Below are 18,801 nucleotides of genomic sequence, written 5' to 3' on the forward strand. Positions count from 1 at the left end.
TGAGATGAGTTAGAAATCTGTTCCAACAGTTGAAAAAGAGGACATTCACTTAAGGCAATAATAATGGGAGTCAAAGAAAAGCAGATAAATTCTAAAGCTCTGTTAAGCATTTGAAATGTGGCTAATGGAACTGAGGAACTGAATTTGAAAATGTATTTAATTATAATTAAGTTAGATATAAATTTAAAATTGAGAGTTCATTCAATCATGGAAAAATTTTAGGTCTGTCTACAGTAATTCAGACAATGCAAATCTACATTTCCAACTGGATATTTTATGAAATATACTATATCTCTGATGCAAATTTAGATTCTGAATTGACAGGAATGAATTACAAAATATATATTAGATATCAAAAACAGTGTGAAACAGTAATGTAAAATATAGTAAAATTTATTTGAGCATATGCTGAAATGATAATACTCTGGACATGCTTAGTTAAATAAAATACATTCAAAGTTAATTTCATCTGAGTTTTTTTTTTCCCCCTCTCTTTTTGTGACTACTTACAAACTTAAAATTACATATCTGACCCACTTTATATTTCTATTGGACAGTACTGATAGACATTTCTGGAATTTACTGAGAAACAGATTACATCATAAAAGCAAGCACAGGAAAAATGTCAAAGTTTTCATCTGTAATTGTGTAGATGGGCATGTAGTTGGAAGATGAATTCAGTTTTTAATGAGGTGTCTACCTATGAGACATCCAGGTGGAGATGCTGAGTTAGTCTTTTGAAATGCTAGTTTGGTGATGACAGGGCAAGTCCAGATGGGCGATGTAAATCTGAGAATAAGCAGTCTACATTTGCTAGCTATAATGCAGAGCAGAATTCCAGGAACATTAACTTTTTTTTTTTTTTCCAGAGATCAAAAAGCCCTTCATGATCAATTAAATTTTAATCTTTCACTAGAAGTTTTTGGTCTGTCAGTCTTGTATGTCCACTCTTTTGGGGGCAGCAAGGCCCTAAGAAGTAGGCTCAGGAGGAAGTATTTCTCTTGATGGGAGAACCTGGCCATGAAAACATCCCCTCAAGAGTCTAAGAAATATGTTCTTCCAGGGCAGTGCTTTGTAAACAGAGAGGTTAAAAAGCCTCCTCTGTCTTGTAACCCGTGCCACGCTTAGTTATTCAGTTGTGTTTGACTCTTTGTGACCCCATGGGGCCTGCCACGCTCTTCTGTCCATGAGGATTAGTCTAGGCAAGAATACTGGAGTGGGTTGCCATGCCCTTCTCCAGGGGATCTTCCCAACCCAGGGACTGAATCCATGTCTCCTGCAATGCAGGCAAATTGTGTACCATCTGAATGACCAGGGAAGCCAAAGAACACTGGAATGGGTAGTCTATCCCTTCTCCCGGGGATCTTCTTGACCCAGGAATCGAACCCAGGTCTCCTATATTGCAGGCAGATTCTTTTCTGGCTGAGCTATCAGGGAAGCCCCGTCTTGTAACCTAAGGATCCCCAAATCTCATGCACTATCTCCTAAAGTAAGTGCTTAAATGTAACACCTTTGCATTTCACAGCTCTGAAAATGGTTACGTTTTCATCAGAAGGATTTTCTCAGGCCCAGTAAAAATTATCTCTAGTTCTTTGCTACTGATTTACAATGTGGATTATTTATGCTTACTATTAACTTGAGTGTCCCTGAGTATATTTACCTAGGTCATTTCCTTCCTTTGTTGAAACAAACTGCCTATGTCTGAAGTGGTCCATCATCACCTTTAAACTAACTCCAATGCCATATTGTCACTTTTATCTCATTTCCTGTTCTTTGGCTGACATATTCCCTGTGCTGTTTTCATTTTTTAACTACTATTCTCATGCATTTTATTTATGCCTTTCAGTGTTTTCTTTTCTTTTTTTTTTTGGTGCAATAAAAAGAGTGTACAAATGATTCCTTATTCGGTATGCATTCCCCAAACTAGTTCTCAACCCTCAAGCAATGTCTTCATTACTCTCTTCCATCAATCTATACCATGTTTAGACTTCTGCAAAAGCCAGCATCCTTAAACTTAAAGCTAGTGGATGCTTTCACTGTTGCTCACCATTTCTTTCTAAACCCTGTAGACTCTAACTTGATCATAAGAATGAACATATCAGATATGCATGGGAGATATTAACCATGTCTGTTCCTGGGAATCTCTTAATAACCTAGCTCAGCTGTTCCTAGATTTCTGAGCCTCTATAAGATTATAAACATTTGCTGTTAAGCTGCTAAATTGTAGGGGAAATTTTTACATAGAAATAGGTAGCTAATACATTATGAACTGCATTATAGGTGATCAGTAATGATGTGTTGAATGAGCCAAAGTAATTTTTTTAAAAAAAGAAACTCCTAATTAAGCTTTTAACAAAATTTGGGGGAGTATTTACAATGTCATGTTAGTTTCAGGTGTATAGCAAAGTGAATCTATTATAAATATATATTCACTCATTTTTTTAGATTCTTTTCCCATATAGGCCATTACAGAGTATTGAGTAGAGTTCCCTTTCCTATATGGTAGGTCCTTATTAGTTATCTATTTCATATAGTAGAGTGTATACGTCAATCCTAATCTTTCAATTTATCCCTCCCCTCACCTTCCACAGGTTTATTTTCTACACCTGTAACTCTGTATCTGTTTAATAGGTAAGTTCATCTGTAGCCATTTTTTTAAGATTCCACATATGTGATATTACACTATTGGTGGGAACACAAACTGGTACAGCCACTATGGAGAACAGTATGAAGGTTCCTCAAAAAATTAAAAATAGAATTACCATACAATCCAGCAACTGTACTCCTGGGCAAATATCTGGAGAAAACCATAATTCAAAAAGATACACGCATCCCAATGTTCACTGCAGCACTATTTACAATAGCCAAGACATGAAAGCAACCTAAATGTCCATCAACAGAGGAATGGATAAAGAAGATGTGGTACATATATACAGTGGAATAATTCTCAGCCACAAAAAGAACAAAATAAATGCCATTTGCAGCAACATGGATAGACCTCAGATTGTCATACTGAGTGAAGTCAGTCAGAGAAAGTATTTCTTTTTCTCTTTTTTTCTGGCCTCATCATGCAGAAGTATATGGGATCTTACTTCCCTTACCAGACATTGAACCATGTCCTGTGAAACAATGCAGTCTTTTGAAAAAAACTGAAGTGTGATCAGTAGCAAGAAAAAAAATTCAAAACGTTTCTTATTTTGGCATCTAGCCATAAGAAAAGAGGTTGCTAAGGCAACTCATCACTGGCTAACCTAGAATGGATTTAAGGCCGTTCTGTAAAATAGCTCGGGGTCCAACATAAATCAATAAGTCAAGAAGCGTAGTGATCACACATTGGAGGAAAATCTATGTCCAAGATTTTCTCTACCTAGGTAATGCCCTGACCATTGTTTCAGCAGCTCTTCCAAAGAGATTCCTGAGCTCTGGACTTCTTTCTGTTAGCTCAGGGGACTATAAGCTCCCAGACCCAACTGGGAAAACACACAATATTTGAATAGAGAAGATGATGACTGAGCAGAAGCTAGACAGAGATTGAGAAGAAAGTTCTGGGTTGACTCAAAAATGACAATAGGACAATAATTTTCTAAAGAGTGGATTAATAAATTTCCCTGAAGTGGAAAGAAAAGAATTTTGGAAATACGGACATGCAAAGGGAAACTAAGATCAGAATTTTCAGGACACTAAATGTGAGTCACAGAGTGTGACTTTACCTGTATGTAATTGGGAAGCATCAATGTGTTTCCCAAGAGGAAGAAGAGAGGAATAATTGAAAAAGCATTTTAGCAAATTAACCTGATGTAAGTACATAAACTGGATTGGAAAGTATTCAGAATAGAGACAGGAGAATAGTTGAGAAGGTGTGGCAGTTGCTTAAGCACCTAAGTGATAAGTATATGAAATAAGGAGGGGCAGCTAGAAATGTCTTGGTTCTCTTTACTACATTTCACAGCAACAGAATTTCAGAGAAGGAGCTAATTCTAGAAACTGAGAACCAAATTCAGAGAGATTTAGTGATGCTGAAATGTTTCAACCAATAAATTAGAAAATGAGATACTGAACTAACTTCCATGGTGAAAGGATGAAGGAAGGAGTTTGCATTAGTCTACATGACACCATCCATTCCCAAGATAGAGATTGTTTCAAGATATCTGTACAGCACTTAAGTCAATAAAAATATGACCATGATTTCTCTCACTTTCTTCAAAGATAATGTTCATCCTTTATACCTGAAAAGCTTGGGCAAGACTTTCACAACAAATAGTCAATTAGGCCACATGTTCTCTAATTCCTGTAAGAACCAGGATGTGCTAAGTCGCTTCAGTTGTGTCCAACTCTGTGCAACCCTATGGACTACAGCCCATCATGCTCCTCTGTCCATGGGGTTCCTCAGGTAAGAATACTGGAATGGACTGCCACGCCCTCCTCCAGGGGATCTTCCTGACCCAGGGTTCAAACCCCTGTCTCTTTTGTCTCCTGCATTGGCAGGCAGGTTCTTTACCACCAGCGCCACCTGGGAAGCCCCAAAACGAGGACTTCTTGACAAGACGTACAGGTTAGTTTTCAAGGAAGCAGACTTTGAGATGGAGGATTGCCAAAGCAAGTTCACTTGGGAGTGCTTTCATTGAGAACCTGAAGTGATGGTTCGGTCACTAGGTTGTGTCTGACTCTTGTGACCCCATGGACTGTAGCCGACCAGGCTCCTTTGGCCATGGGATATTTCCCAGCAAGAATGATGCAGTGGGTTGCCATTTCCTTCTCCAAGGGATCTTCCTGACCCAGAAACTGAACTGGGGTCTCCTGTATTGCAGGCAAATTCTTTACCAACTAAGCTACAAGGGAAGCTAAGAGCCAGGATAGCTAAAACAAATACAATATTTACTGTGTATGATTTACAGGTTTTAATTTAAATATTACATGAGAAAGTGAAACTCTTAAAATAGGGGAATCTGTTGGTTAAAAAGAATATTTCAGATGAAACACTTTAAATGCTAGAAAAGCCTGTGAGGAAACAACTGGGTTTTATCTTGCTGATATATGTACTGATTTTACAAAGATTAAATTAGAAACTCTTTTTAAAACAAGGTAACTAGTATAAAATGTAAAGCAGCAGAGAATGATGAGAAAGATTGGTTATGTCGACGATATTGATAAGTTATTTTAGGGCGTGATATCTACTATAAATACACTATGCTTCTAGTTAACACTAAAATCACTGATCAAAAGGTGTATTTCTATATCAAAATCAATTAAGAGCTTGGATTCAAACATAAGGCTTCCGGTCCAGGAAGGTACAAAGAAGAAACACTTAAGGCAAATATATACAACAATTCACTAATCAAATTTGCAATGCTCTTTCATGCTCCTAAGATGAAAGAATTTCAAAGAACACTCTTCACTAATCCTCTCCTCCACCCTCCACAATTTCCTCTGATCAGAACTAATACACATGTTAATATTCATGTCAGTTAGGGAACACACATTTGCAGTGCATTCTTCTAAGTCAGAAGGGTTAAGTGATCTCCAGTGAACATTGCCAGACTGATAGATGAGAGATACTTCCTCTAGAGTGACAACATTGGTAAAATTTGTAGGTATATCTCATAAATAATGAAAAAAATGAATTCATGTTTTGCTTATTGCCTGTAAGAAATTATCATGTTCAATACTGATTAAATAATCAATATTAATTTAAATCTGTAAAACAGAACACTTTACAGTTCATAAGTTTCTTTTTTCATATTCTTTACCTTAACAACCTATCATTTATCCACATTCTTATACATATAATTGCAGATAAAGGGAAGAAATGGAGCTCTACCAAGATGGAGAAATAACCAAGAAACACTAGTCACTCTAGGACAAAGTGTGTTTACTATAAAGAATACAAGCTACCTGGTAACCAGGGTCCCAGTGGGCTTTTCATTCATCTAAATAATGTTTATTGAGATAAGTACTAAGTGGTGAGCTCAATTATTTTTGAATCCACAGAGTCTTCAACATAAGCTGGAGCATATAAGTTGTTCAGAAAATATTTCTGCACAGACTTCTAGTATGTACTTACATGAATGACAAAAAGTCACATTTCTATATTACATTATTTTTTCTTATTAGTCATCATTATTATAAATTTTGTTCTATGGCATCAGAAAGCTTATCTTTATTTGAAAATAATGGACAGATACAAAATGACTGGAGAACAATTCATGATAAAAGTGAATTACAAAAAATGAGGTAACTATTTAGGAGAGAGTATCACTCATTCAACAAAAACTCTCACCATAGACTTAATTCAACTACCATGGTCAATTATTAGCTGGAATATTCATAAAACAACATCAATAAAAATGTATAACTTTTCAATTAAACAGCTGATATGCATCAGGTGCTACACTTTTTATACATTGTAAACAAGAGATTAGATACACTTCTTCAGTTATGTAGAACTGGGCTGCATCTATGACTTAACTGAAAATTTTGATGACTGAATACTGAGAAGTCTATATTTAACTTAAGCTACACTATTTTCAACATATAATTCATTTTTTATTATTTCAGAAAACATTTCTGAATACAGGATAACATTTGTATTCTTGGCACTATGTTAATTAATAGCCCCTTCTTCTTGTCTTTCTCTTCCTCTCATCCCCTCCTAAAACCCTATACATTTCAATAGCAATATCATATGGCTTTGAGGTTAACAGTGGTAGAATTAATACTAATATGGCAAAAAATCCATCTGTAAAAACTGGTCACCTGAGTAAAAAATTATTTTATTGTAATTTATTATATTTTTAAGAGTATAGTTAATCAAAATTTAAATATGGTGATATTTTTAAGATCAAACATGATCATTTGAAAAGAATAGAATAATAATGCCAGATATTCACAACTTCACTGAAATTATATTTCAATCAGATTTTAAAAGTTATCTATCTGAAGTAACATTACACAATTCAGCAAGACTGGAGCACCTTTTAATACATGCAATTAACTTTCTTGCTTCTTGGTTAATTTCATTAATTAAGAGTATAAATAGTGATTTTTAAATAAGATAAGTCCATAGTTTATACATGGCTCACCTTGAAGGTTTATAGACACTTTCTTAGAAGTTAATGGATAACCAACATTTCTAACTTTTATAGATTAAACATATCTGTGATATCATCAGGTTAATTTTTAAGTCAGTCATATTTATAAACTAAAATCAAACAATGGTAATAATCTTTCTGCAATTACTGTTTTTGTTTTATACTTCAATTCTGAAAGCAGCAGAAGAAATGATTTGGTAAAAATCAGGATAAATTCAAAGGCATGTAAACCATTTGATAAAATATTCCTTGAATATTCCCAAATCTAAGTACCATCATTAAGAATACTTCTGCTTCCATCAGCCATGGGCATCAACTTTGATTCTTTCCCACTTAATTTTCCCTCCTGTTCCTGTCTTCCATCCCTCTCTTTTACTCTCTCTCTCTCTTTTTTCTTCTTAAAAAAAAAAAAAAAAAAAAATATATATATATATCTAACTCCTCTTTCTCTTCCTCTTCCATTACCCAACATTATGGGAAAGAGTTAAAAGTAAACTTCAGAAGTGAAAAGAAAACCACGGGCTTAATTTTATTTGTATGTTGGAAACGTCGAAAAAAAGTAACTTATTTCCATGTAAGCAACTTGCTGAGTCACTAATGGCTGATCATTGTTTGTAGGGAACAAGAGAAAAGGAGGGGGAAATAGAAAGTTTTAGTTGGCCAGATCTGGACTAAGACAGGGTCCTAGTAGTTGATAAAGGAGTGAGTAGGGTTGATTACCAATGGTGTTTGCTAATCCCAGGGAACTAACATCCATTTTCAATTTCCTAGTCAAGGACAGGCTAGGATTAAGAAAGGGTTTGAATATAGCAAATCCAAGAAGAAGGGTGTTAGAAACAAAGACCTGGGTCCAAAGCGAACAGTCAGGCAAGACCAAGAGAAGAGATTCAGAATGAAAGAGGACCTCACAGGACATCTATCAGAAATCTATGGCCAATAAATAAGTGTAGAAAGGTTCTGAGCAGGCATGCACACCTAAAAGTCAGGCTTTTACATACAAAGGGACTCTAAGGCCACAGTTGATCAAAATTGGAAAGCAATACACGTTGTTGTAGACTAAAACCCTCTGACCATAAAACAGTGATTTGAGTAATTCAATAACAAAACCCCTTATGATGTGAGAGTGATCAGTGTAGAACCTTTTCTCAGGGTAAATGTGTAATTGGTTATGGATCAATATGTAAGTTATTTCAAGAGGAAAACCTCTTGTTTTCTTTTTTATTTATTTTCGAAGTAGCAAGTCTCTTAAATCAGAATGGAGCAAATGCATTTGGAAAGTTGAGATGACTCTAAATAGCAAGATTCCTTACTGCATTAGTTATCTCAGCTGATCACTTATTTATGATGCCATAAAAACCCACATGCCTTCGATACTGATTGTTAGGTATTTTCAGAAAGGCAGCTAAAATCATTTTTCAAGGATTCTCATTTTGACAACTTTATTTTGAATTGAAAATCTACGATGATTCAATAACCGTTGTGTTGAGAGGGGTTTTTTGTTTTACTTTGTTTTCTTTTTTTCCCCCAATATTAGCAATGAATTCAGCTTTTGTGGTCAGTTGTAAACCCTATTCAGCTTATTGGAAATTACAGAAGTATAGCAGAACACGAAGATTAATAAATAAATAGCACTTTGAAAATTAAGACCCTGCAAATCTGTGATAATGTATTTTGGTGTTTGGTGGTTTTCCTAATCATTTTAGGATGAAACCCTGAAGGCAGGACTGAAAGAACATGTTGACCTAATCAAAGACCTTCTGAGACACTGGTGCAGGTAACAGAAGAACTTGTAGGCTAAATAAAAGCAAAACAAAATAAACTTATGTGATCACATAAGGCAGAAGAGATAAATTAAACCTCAAGAACAGAAAGGGGGATGAAGATATGCTTCTACATCTTCCAGAAGATAGTTTATTTAGAACTATGATGATAAGAACCCTCCAGGGTTTTTGAATATATGATAACTTACTATGGGTGTTATTTTGATACATCAATAAAATATGACTATCTCTTATTGATAAAAGACCACATGGGTCTTTGAAAATATTGTGAGGACATAAGAAGATAAAGAATTGAAACCAAACAAATTAGTAACTCTCTGAATGCAGAGATATAAGGAAGAGTCCCCAAGCTATAGTCAGTTATGACAACTTTAAAACTTGAATAGAAAAGTTTTTCATTCATGAACTATTATTTGACATTCACTAAGTGCTAATTAAATTCTTGTGTGAGGTTTAGGACTTAGAGAAAATGTCTGGTCCCAGGATATAAATGGCAAGAGTCCACTGTATTTTCTTGATGTGTACATATCAAAAGGAGTATAAGATGGCATAGACGTAATCTTTCTGCCTTTTTCTTTTATATCTCCAAATACCTTTGCCGATTCACTTCCCCCGTCCATTGCATGTAACTTTAGACAATTCTTTTCTCAAGTGAGAAAAGAAATAAGGACACTGGATCCAAATCTGTTGATGTTACCAGAATTACAACCTCATGCTTCCAGCCAGATGGAATAATATCTACTGGACTATCATATTTCTACAAATTTAGCAAAACTGCCTAAAGTCACACTAAAAACACACAAAGAGTAATTCTTTGTGGACAGAAAATTGAGATGAATTCACACCTGAAAAAAAAGAGTCAAAAACATTTTTAAAAACAGTAATAGCTATAAGGCCTTATTACCCCTAGAGTATACTTATGCTTTCTGTAATAAAGCACTAGTTGCTCTGGTGGGGCAGGGGGAGGGAAATGTCCAAAGAGCAGAGTTATATGTTATTTACAAAAAGCTAGCAGTAAAAGCTAAAAGCAGAATCTGTATTTTAGAAGTACTTACTATATGCAGCTCTAGGTAGTCACCCAGGCCAGAAGAACTGTCCACTCGCACCAATACAGCTTCTTTCTGAACAGTACTAAACCCTATGGCCAGTCTGTCTGCTCGTGTACTTGGCCGGTCATTAGGAGGCCACTTATACGTGATTTGTCCACCACCTTTGCTAAAGATATACGTTGTCCCAGCTGGAAAACAAAAACCAAAACCAATTAGTCCAAATATATCAGGGTACACTTTCCTATGTATTATTATGTTGACATATTAGTAAAGTATTAAATTTACAGCTTGGCAATCATAAATAAAATAAAAAGAACAGAAACCAAAAACCTATGGCAAAGTGAATAAGCAAATAATAGATTATAATCATACATGTTCAAGAAAAAGTTTTTTTTTTTTAAATATCAAGGCAGCTTCATTTTTAATACACTCATTAAATCTACCAGCAGGTGTTTCAGAACAAACGAGAGATTACTGCTTTTCCACAGAGTTGGACAAGCATGCAATGTAATGGGGTTTTCTTTCTTTCTGCCAGTTAGAAAAAAATAATATAGTAGAAAACAATTGGTTGCTTCAAAAAGGAGCAGAAACATGTATTAACTTGTGTCTGAAACAAGAGCTGCGTGTAGGTGTGACAGGGTCACAGAGCACAGCAAAGCAAATTGCAAGCATGCTACAAATCGACTTTTATGAAGAGAGGGCCTGTTCACATATGACAGGTGATAACTAATGGATGAGCAGCCATAAGACCAATAGTCATGTCAAGAAAATACAGATAATAGATCCCATTCATAGATGTCAGGTCTTATATAACACACAATATCTAGTAGCTGTCAAACTATCCAGTGGCATAAAAAGATCCATTTTTTTCCAAAGCAAATGCTGGTCTTACAACAATGAGAATAATGGCATAGCCTCATTTGCTAAGTATTCAAATTTTACTTTACGATGGTGATATCAGTAAAGTATCCATCTTGCTTTAAAAAGAGCTTTGTTCAAACGAGTGTCCTAAACATCCAATGTGTTAAAGTCCTATCTCATTGTAGCACTGACATCCACCTCATTTAATGCAATAAAATTAATTCTTTGAGTCAGAAATTTTGGAAGAGACATGCAAAGATATACATAAAGGAGAATGAATCTTCCTCCATACTAAATGGGACCAGAGAAATATTTCTTTTATTATCCCAAGAATAGACTTTAAGGTACAATTTATAGAAAGGAGTGTAGCTTTCCAATAACAAAAGATGTTAGTATATATTTATTATGTACCTACTACCTGCCAATATGGTAAGGGAAGCAATAAGATTAAATATCAAAATTTGGTCTCAAAGTATCTTGAGTGTATGGAAATACAGCTTCTACCAAGAATAAGGGTTGTATTAAAAGTTGAGTATACAGCTGTATATTTTCAAGGTATCTACATATTGCTCAGTTGCTCAGTGGTGGACAACTCTACAATCCCAATGACTATAGCCTGCCAGGCTCCTCTGTCCATGGAATTTTCCAGGCAAGAATACTAGAGTCAGTTGCCATTTCCTTCTCCAAAACGGGACACACAGAACATACCCTTAACTGTGGGTTTGAGCTGTGGGCTCTGGGAAAACAACTATAACAGACAACCTATGAATGAATGTAAGTCTCTCAGTCATGTCTGACTCTTTGCAACCCGCCAGGCTCCCCTGTCCATGAGATTCTTCAGGCAAGAACACTGGAGTGGGTAACCATGCCCTTCTCCAGAGGATTCCCAATCCAGGGTTCGCAGGTAGACTCTTTACCATCTGAGCCACCAGGGAAGCCCCAAAGCCCTGACGGGATATTAAGTCTTATTTTCTATGTGCATGCGCGCATACGTGCTCAGTCATTTATGACCCCATGGATTGTAGCCTGCCAGGCTCCTCTGTCCAAGGAATTCTCCAGGCAAGAATACTGGATTGGGTTGCCATTTCCTCCTCCCGGGGATCTTCCCAACCAGGGACTGAACCCTGGTCTCCTGCACTGGCAGGCAGATTCTTTACCACTGTACCACCCGGGAAGCCCACATTAAATTTCTATGAACCAAAAATAAATAAATAAATTTCTATGAACCAAATTTACCAATTTAATGAAGTTAACTTAGTGTCACATTTATATACATTTAATTAAATAGGTGATGATATAATTTTTTTCCTCTTTTTATATTTTGGTGTCAATTACTCTTGGCATTCTGTCTGAAACTTTTCCATAGGTCCTTGAGAAACTCCAAAGAACCCTACAATATGCCTGATGTGCCTGATTGATTAAATAGGCCTTGGTGTGTAGACCTGACCCAAGAAACATATCAGGATAATACTGTATAAAAGAAATAAAACAAAATCTTGGTAAACTGCAGTGGTAGAGGGACTATTCATTTTCTTGAGTACTAATGTCTGAAAGCAGTTTCTCTGTCTCATGTGAGAACATGTAAGTTATGTCTGAAATGTACTAATCAGTGTGCAAATAAAGAGATACAGGAAGGATATACATATTTGTATATCAGAAATGCCAGAGCCTTCTAGGCCCATTTATGTTCTACATTATCAGAGGATTATTAATCACAATATTAACAAGCAAGCACAATTTTATAAATATTCATCTGCTTGGTAACTATTGCAAATGATTAAGTATTAAATGCTTCTGAATTTAAATGTAGACGTATGGCCTACATTGATAAAAACAGGACAAGAACATATAAAAGTAAAGGTTTCTTTAAAAAGAGAATGTGTTGGTGACCTCTGTGGTGGTACTTGATTGATTTTATGTTCCTCTTTTTAATTAACTTTGTCCTCTAATGACTATATATTGCAAATTAAAAATATTCAAGTAGAGATGTTACTTAACGATATAAAACAAATCTAAGGACTCAGATGTTTTCCAGAATCATCAGAGTAAGGGAGTCTGGCAAAGCAACAATATCATACATTATATGATCATTTTTAACATTAAAAACCACTTTCACAACAATTTTTTTCATTTTCTCTTTTTCTGTATGGAAAGTAGGGCAAGCATTACCCCCACAACACATCTGAGAAAACAAGTTAATCCTTATGACTGAATTAACTAAGGTTGCAAACTTGGAAGAGCTAGTAGAAATCTAGTATCCAGATTCTACTCCTGTATTTTTTTTAACAGAAATGTTTCTATTACCATAACAAGACTGTCAAGAAAAAGTTAATTGGATATGTCAGTCTGAATTTATCAAGGCCAACTGCTATCATATTCGAATGTCTCATATCCATAAAGTGACATTTGCACCTCATGATCGTATACTGTCTTTTCACCTCACAATGCTTTTAAAGAAAGAAAAAAATAAATAACATGTAAATGTGAAATGACAGAACATTTAATGTATGTAGATTAACATTTAGTTTAGGGTACACTTCCCAAACTTGTGGAACTATGAAAGTTTCCAGTTGCTCAGTTGCAGAACTTCAGGATAATAATTTAAAGGTTTATATTTTCAGTAAGATAAATGTCATAATACAAATATCATTACTCAAGATTTGATTTCATCTCATATTTCAAAATTTTCCAGTAAGTGTTAAGCCTTGGCAACTAGCATGCCAGTAGCTACTCTGTCTTCCTTATAGTGACTTTCTAATTTATCAAGTTTTGCCAAAACCAAGCAGAAACAAGTATACTACCATGTGCCAAATGATGCAATTATTTCTAGTACCCTCTTTCCTCAGATATATCTGAAAATCAATCTGTCTCCTTTTTTTCTTCTATATGCACAATAGTGCATTGTAATGTACTCATCAGCACAATTCTATAATAAGCGAGAGACTCAGATGCCCAGCTTCCAACACAACTCTCTACACTTTCCTCTATAAACATCTTGATTTAAAACAACAAAACAAAACAAAAAACCCATTTTGCATCAAACTCTATGTTCTCAAGAATCTACGTTCTTAAAGTCCTCCTTCCATCAAGATAGAAAATTACAATATACTCTATTTTGGTGACCTTAAAAATATGAGAATACTTCCACAATAAAATATAGATGACTAATGTGTCAAAATCTACTTCATTTAACATGCATCTTTCTGAACCAAGGATATGAGGTATACTGTTGCAGAAGAGATCAGAAATTAAGAATGCAAGTTTTGGACTCAGACAGACCTGGGTGCGAATTCCAACTGTATCATTTACCAGTTACGGACACTGACTATGTTTTTATTCTCTTTCATTCTTGGGTTTCCTATCCTTGGGGATATTAACACTGCCTCATAGAGTTTCTGCCAGGAATGCATGAAAAATTGCACAGTAAAACCTGGGTCCAATTCCTGGCGTATGGTAAATACTCAATACATTTTAAAGAGAATGGATAATGTATACATGCATGTGCTGTGCTGTGCTGTGGGTGTATGCTCAGTAGCCTCTGACTCTTTGCGACCCTTGGGACTGTAACCCGCCAGGCTCCTCTGTCCATGGGATTTTTCAGGCAAGAAAACTGGAGTAAGTTGCCATTTCCTTCTCCAGGGGAACTTCCTAACCCAGGGATCGACCTTGCTCCTCTTGTGTCTCTGCATTGCAGGGAGATTCTCTACCCACTAAGCTATCAGGGAAGCCCATGTGTGTAGTGAAGTGAAGTGAAGTCGCTCAGTTGTGTCTGACTCTTTGCAACCCCCATGGATTTCTTTGCGACAGTTCATGGAATTCTCCAGGCCAGAATACTGGAGTGGGTAGCTGTACCCTTCTCCAGGGGATCTTCCCATCATAGGGACTGAACCCAGGTCTCCACATTGCAGGCAGATGCTTTACCATCTGAGCCACTAGGGAAGATAATGTATGCTGACAATTTAAAATAACCAACATTGAAACATTGTTGGTTTAAGAGTCTTTAGAAATGTTTGATCCATTTCAAAATTGTGTCAAACCAAATGCCTTTTAAGAAATGGCTTTCCTACATCCCGGTTTTTATTACACTTTTCAGTATTTTATTCCTTAGATTAGCACTTTTGTCACATAAACCCATTCCATTATTATTTACATTCACTAATAGTTGACAAAGGGAATGATATTAAATTGCATCATTTTCATGAGAAAAAGAATATTAGTTCATTGCCGTAAAACATCTAGCATGGTAAGATTTATAACATGACACAAAAATTCACTTTGTTAAATAAAGGGGGAAGCTACGCAAGATGAACTGCCATTTAGCTACATTTTTAAAAATTTTATTTTATAGGAACATGTTTTACTCTATTATATAAGCAAATTCAATGCACAGCAACAGTACATCTTAATCACACAGAGAAGAACTTGGAGGAATGTGGTACCTTTCTTATTCATGCATGTTTCTATATGGCAAGCACTAGCACATCAGTGCCATGACTAATAATGGATTTATTGAAAATTAATCCTGACATCCATCACATCACTAAATGTATAGGTGACTCAAACTTAAAGTGGTTTTCATCAATCCTCACATTTAAGCTATAGAGTAAGTCTATATTCAGTTCATTTCAGTCACTCAGTCGTGTCCGACTCTTTGCAACCTCATCAATCGCAGCACGCCAGGCCTCCCTGTCCATCACCAAGTCCCGGAGTTCACTCAGACTCACGTCCATTGAGTCAGTGATGCCATCCAGCCATCTCATCCTCTGTCGTCCCCTTCTCCTGCCTTCAATCTTTCCCAGCATCATGGTCTTTTCAAATGAGTCAGCTCTTCACATAAGGTGGCCAAAGTATTGGAGTTTCAGCTATATTACTCACTCCAAATTCATTAGCAAAGCTGGCTTCACCAGATACAAATTTAGCAGTGTCAACATACTTTACACTGCAATAAGCATCTGTAAAAATTATACACGGGCTCTTCTAATGTTTTAACTGTCTGTGATGTTATAATAAATGTATTTTTAGATTTTTACTTAATATCTATTTACATAAAGGGGTCTCTCCCCTCCTTTTTCTTTCCAACCATCTCTACGTTAGCCTAATTTCTCCAAGTGCTAATACACTCCCTCCAACAGGTTGAACCTTTCTGAAGAAGAAAACCAATCAGCATGGACAGTTCTGCTTGAGTATTGGTTGCCTTGGATCCTTGGAACATGAGCAATAATATAATTAACTTCAGAATAGATTAGCTTCTAACTCATAACATAAGTATATGAATAAAATGTCCTTTTCTGAAAGCCTATAATTCTGTCAATGTCATCATGTAACCAAAATATTCAGGCCATTATGATTCTATTAAATGTAACAGGGATGTAACACTTTTTTCCAGTGAAACTCTGCCAGGCAGTCAGATGGAAATTTAAAATAAAACAGTTATAAATAAGGGGAGCTTTTATTTCTCCTACAACCTTGTCAAGACTATTGCTTAATCTCAATTTCTTGAACAATTTCTACCTATATGGAGCCATTATTCTGAATAAAGTTCACAGAAAACAAAAACAATAAGAAGACCACCTTGTATTAAAAAAATCGGTCTAAAACTAGTAAAACAAATAGATTAATAAATCTGAACAATCTTACTTGTATTCTAAAGCAACAATTTCTGTCTACATTAATGTAAATTCTTTACAAGATCACAAAGAATTAAGTTGTGAGCACTATAAATTCCTAATTCCTAAAATTTCATATAACAGCCTTAGAAATCAGGAAAGGTAGGCACTATATTAGGAGAGATGACTAGAATCAGAGTAACAGGAGTTTCTACCTATAATATGTAATCAACTCTAAATCTAAAAAGTAATAACACCAATTACCAATATTGAGAATAAGAGACAGCCCTCAATGCTACAGATCTAAGGGTGAAAAAATGTTAGGAAAGAAAGGAAAATAAAGACTATATATATCACAATTTGAGACTCCTGATGGAAGATGCAGACTTGGTAGAAATAACAAATACATTAAACTAGCTAAAGAGACTAGAAAATAAGACAAGGTTTTTACCCATACATCTTTGAGAAAGAGAGCAGGTAGGTCTTCCATGAAAAACATGGCAAGAAACAAGACATGTCACTGAAAAGGCTTAGATACTGGCCTCATAGCCTGAATCAGAGCAAAGAAAAGAAAGTCAACAAGAGTTTAGATAATTCCCAAAGAACCAAAGCCTTAAGAAAGTAACTCATGATGACATTCCAGATAGAAGGAGCATTGATATGGCACATTGCAAAGTCCATCAGAACCCTAGACCTTGGGAATTAAGGAAATTTACTGAATTTAAAAAAAGTTTGTTGAACATCTATTAAATTGAATGTAAGCTGACAAAACTGTGAGTACCCTGCTTCAAAAATTTTGTTAGAGTGACACTGTATTGACTCACTACACACACACACACATACAGGGCTTGATTAAAAATTCATCGTGAACTTGGTTCAAACTTTTTCACAAAGATTCTTGAGCCCCATGAAATCAGGAGTTAGACTCTCAGGGTCCATGAGGACTCACTAGGCATTAAAAACTCATTTCTCCCAAAGTTTCAATGTGATTAAACAAGCCTGAACCACTCAAACTCCACAGCAGACCTATGAGTCATGAAAGAAAAGAATCATTGCCACTAAGCCAGACCATATGAGTTTTAGCGTGGGTCCAGTCAAGGTACCATTTTAAAAAGAAAAATGGCATGAGCTTGTTAGTTGCTCAGTTGTGTCCAACTCATCGTGACCCCAATGACTGTAGCTTGCCAGGTTCCACTGTCCATGGGATTTCCCAGGCAAGAATACTGGAGTGGATTGCCATTTCCTTCTCCACAGGGTCATCCTGACCCAGGGCTCGAACCTGGGTCTCCTGCATTGCAAGCAGATTCTTTACTGTCTGAACCACCAGGGAATTTTATTCTATAAGAAATTTTAAACAAGTTAAAACTCAAGAAAATGGAATAGCAAAAAACAATCATGATTTCTATAAGCTCAGTAATCACTTCTCTTAAAGGTAATTTCAATAGCAACTGTGTACCTCAATGACAAAGTAGTGAAGTTTCCCCTTTGCCTATTTGGCCCAAAATTTTTCTCTAATAAAAGCCTTTTTAAATAAATATACTGTATTTTTCTGTAATAAAAATTCTATTTTCCTGTGATCTTGGCAAGGATAATATATGTATAAGTGTATCATATATAGTTTTCATTTTGGTATTTGACATTTCCATACTTTGACATTTATGGAAAGAATAAGCTATATGGAAAAAAGTATTCAATCTTTGGAAAAACAAGTGTACTATTCTTAATAAATGAAATAATTCTCAAGTGGATTCAGGGCTGATCTACCTTGTTCATATCCTAGATATTTGTTCAGGGATAGCACAAATAGCTGCACAGACTGCACTGCACAATCAAGAAGGCAGTGTTAACATAAATGCAACACGAATGGTGTGCAAAGTTGAGACTACGTAAATAGCCACTGATGTCAAATGTAGTCATTTGAATAAGTCATTCTTTCTCTATCTTATAAGGAAATTAATCAAAATAAGAAACATACCCAAGCTGACCTATCTTTTGGTTGTCTAATATGTGAAAGGAGCTAGGAGTATAAAGCTGAAAACACACAGCCCTTTTCCCCAAACAGGTAGGATCTGTGAATCAGAGATAAATATCAGGACAAGAGTTTATGAGAGATATCATGAAAATGGTATTCAGCCACGTCATTACCTATGCTGGATTTTTTGTTTAACAATCTTAGAAAAGAAGACAATGTTAAAGGCACTGATTAATGGTAACGATAAAAAGAGCAGAAAAATTATTAACAAGAACAATTATATCTATATTTTCTTTCTTTTCAGATCAAAGTCATATAACTGTTTTAAATATTCACTTGAAATAATGTTTAGTGAATATTATTACTAAATTTATACAACAAGCAACAAGTAATACTTCACTTCATGGTTTTTTTGCAATATACTTTCCCTAGAAATTACTCATT

General features: G+C 35.5%; 1 protein-coding gene across 22 annotated transcripts in view; it reads right to left on the reverse strand.

Moving 5' to 3' along the window:
• Positions 1-18,801, reverse strand: part of NRXN1 (neurexin 1) — a 1,252,733-nt gene that overhangs the window by 345,485 nt on the left and 888,447 nt on the right. For all 22 annotated transcript variants that reach the window (XM_059891018.1, XM_059891016.1, XM_059891017.1 and 19 more), the window contains 1 exon segment: positions 9,925-10,106. In XM_059891018.1, coding sequence (XP_059747001.1) covers positions 9,925-10,106 — 182 coding nt within the window.

The sequence above is a fragment of the Bos taurus genome, chromosome 11 (assembly GCF_002263795.3).
Source record: "Bos taurus isolate L1 Dominette 01449 registration number 42190680 breed Hereford chromosome 11, ARS-UCD2.0, whole genome shotgun sequence".
NCBI lineage: Eukaryota > Metazoa > Chordata > Mammalia > Artiodactyla > Bovidae > Bos > Bos taurus.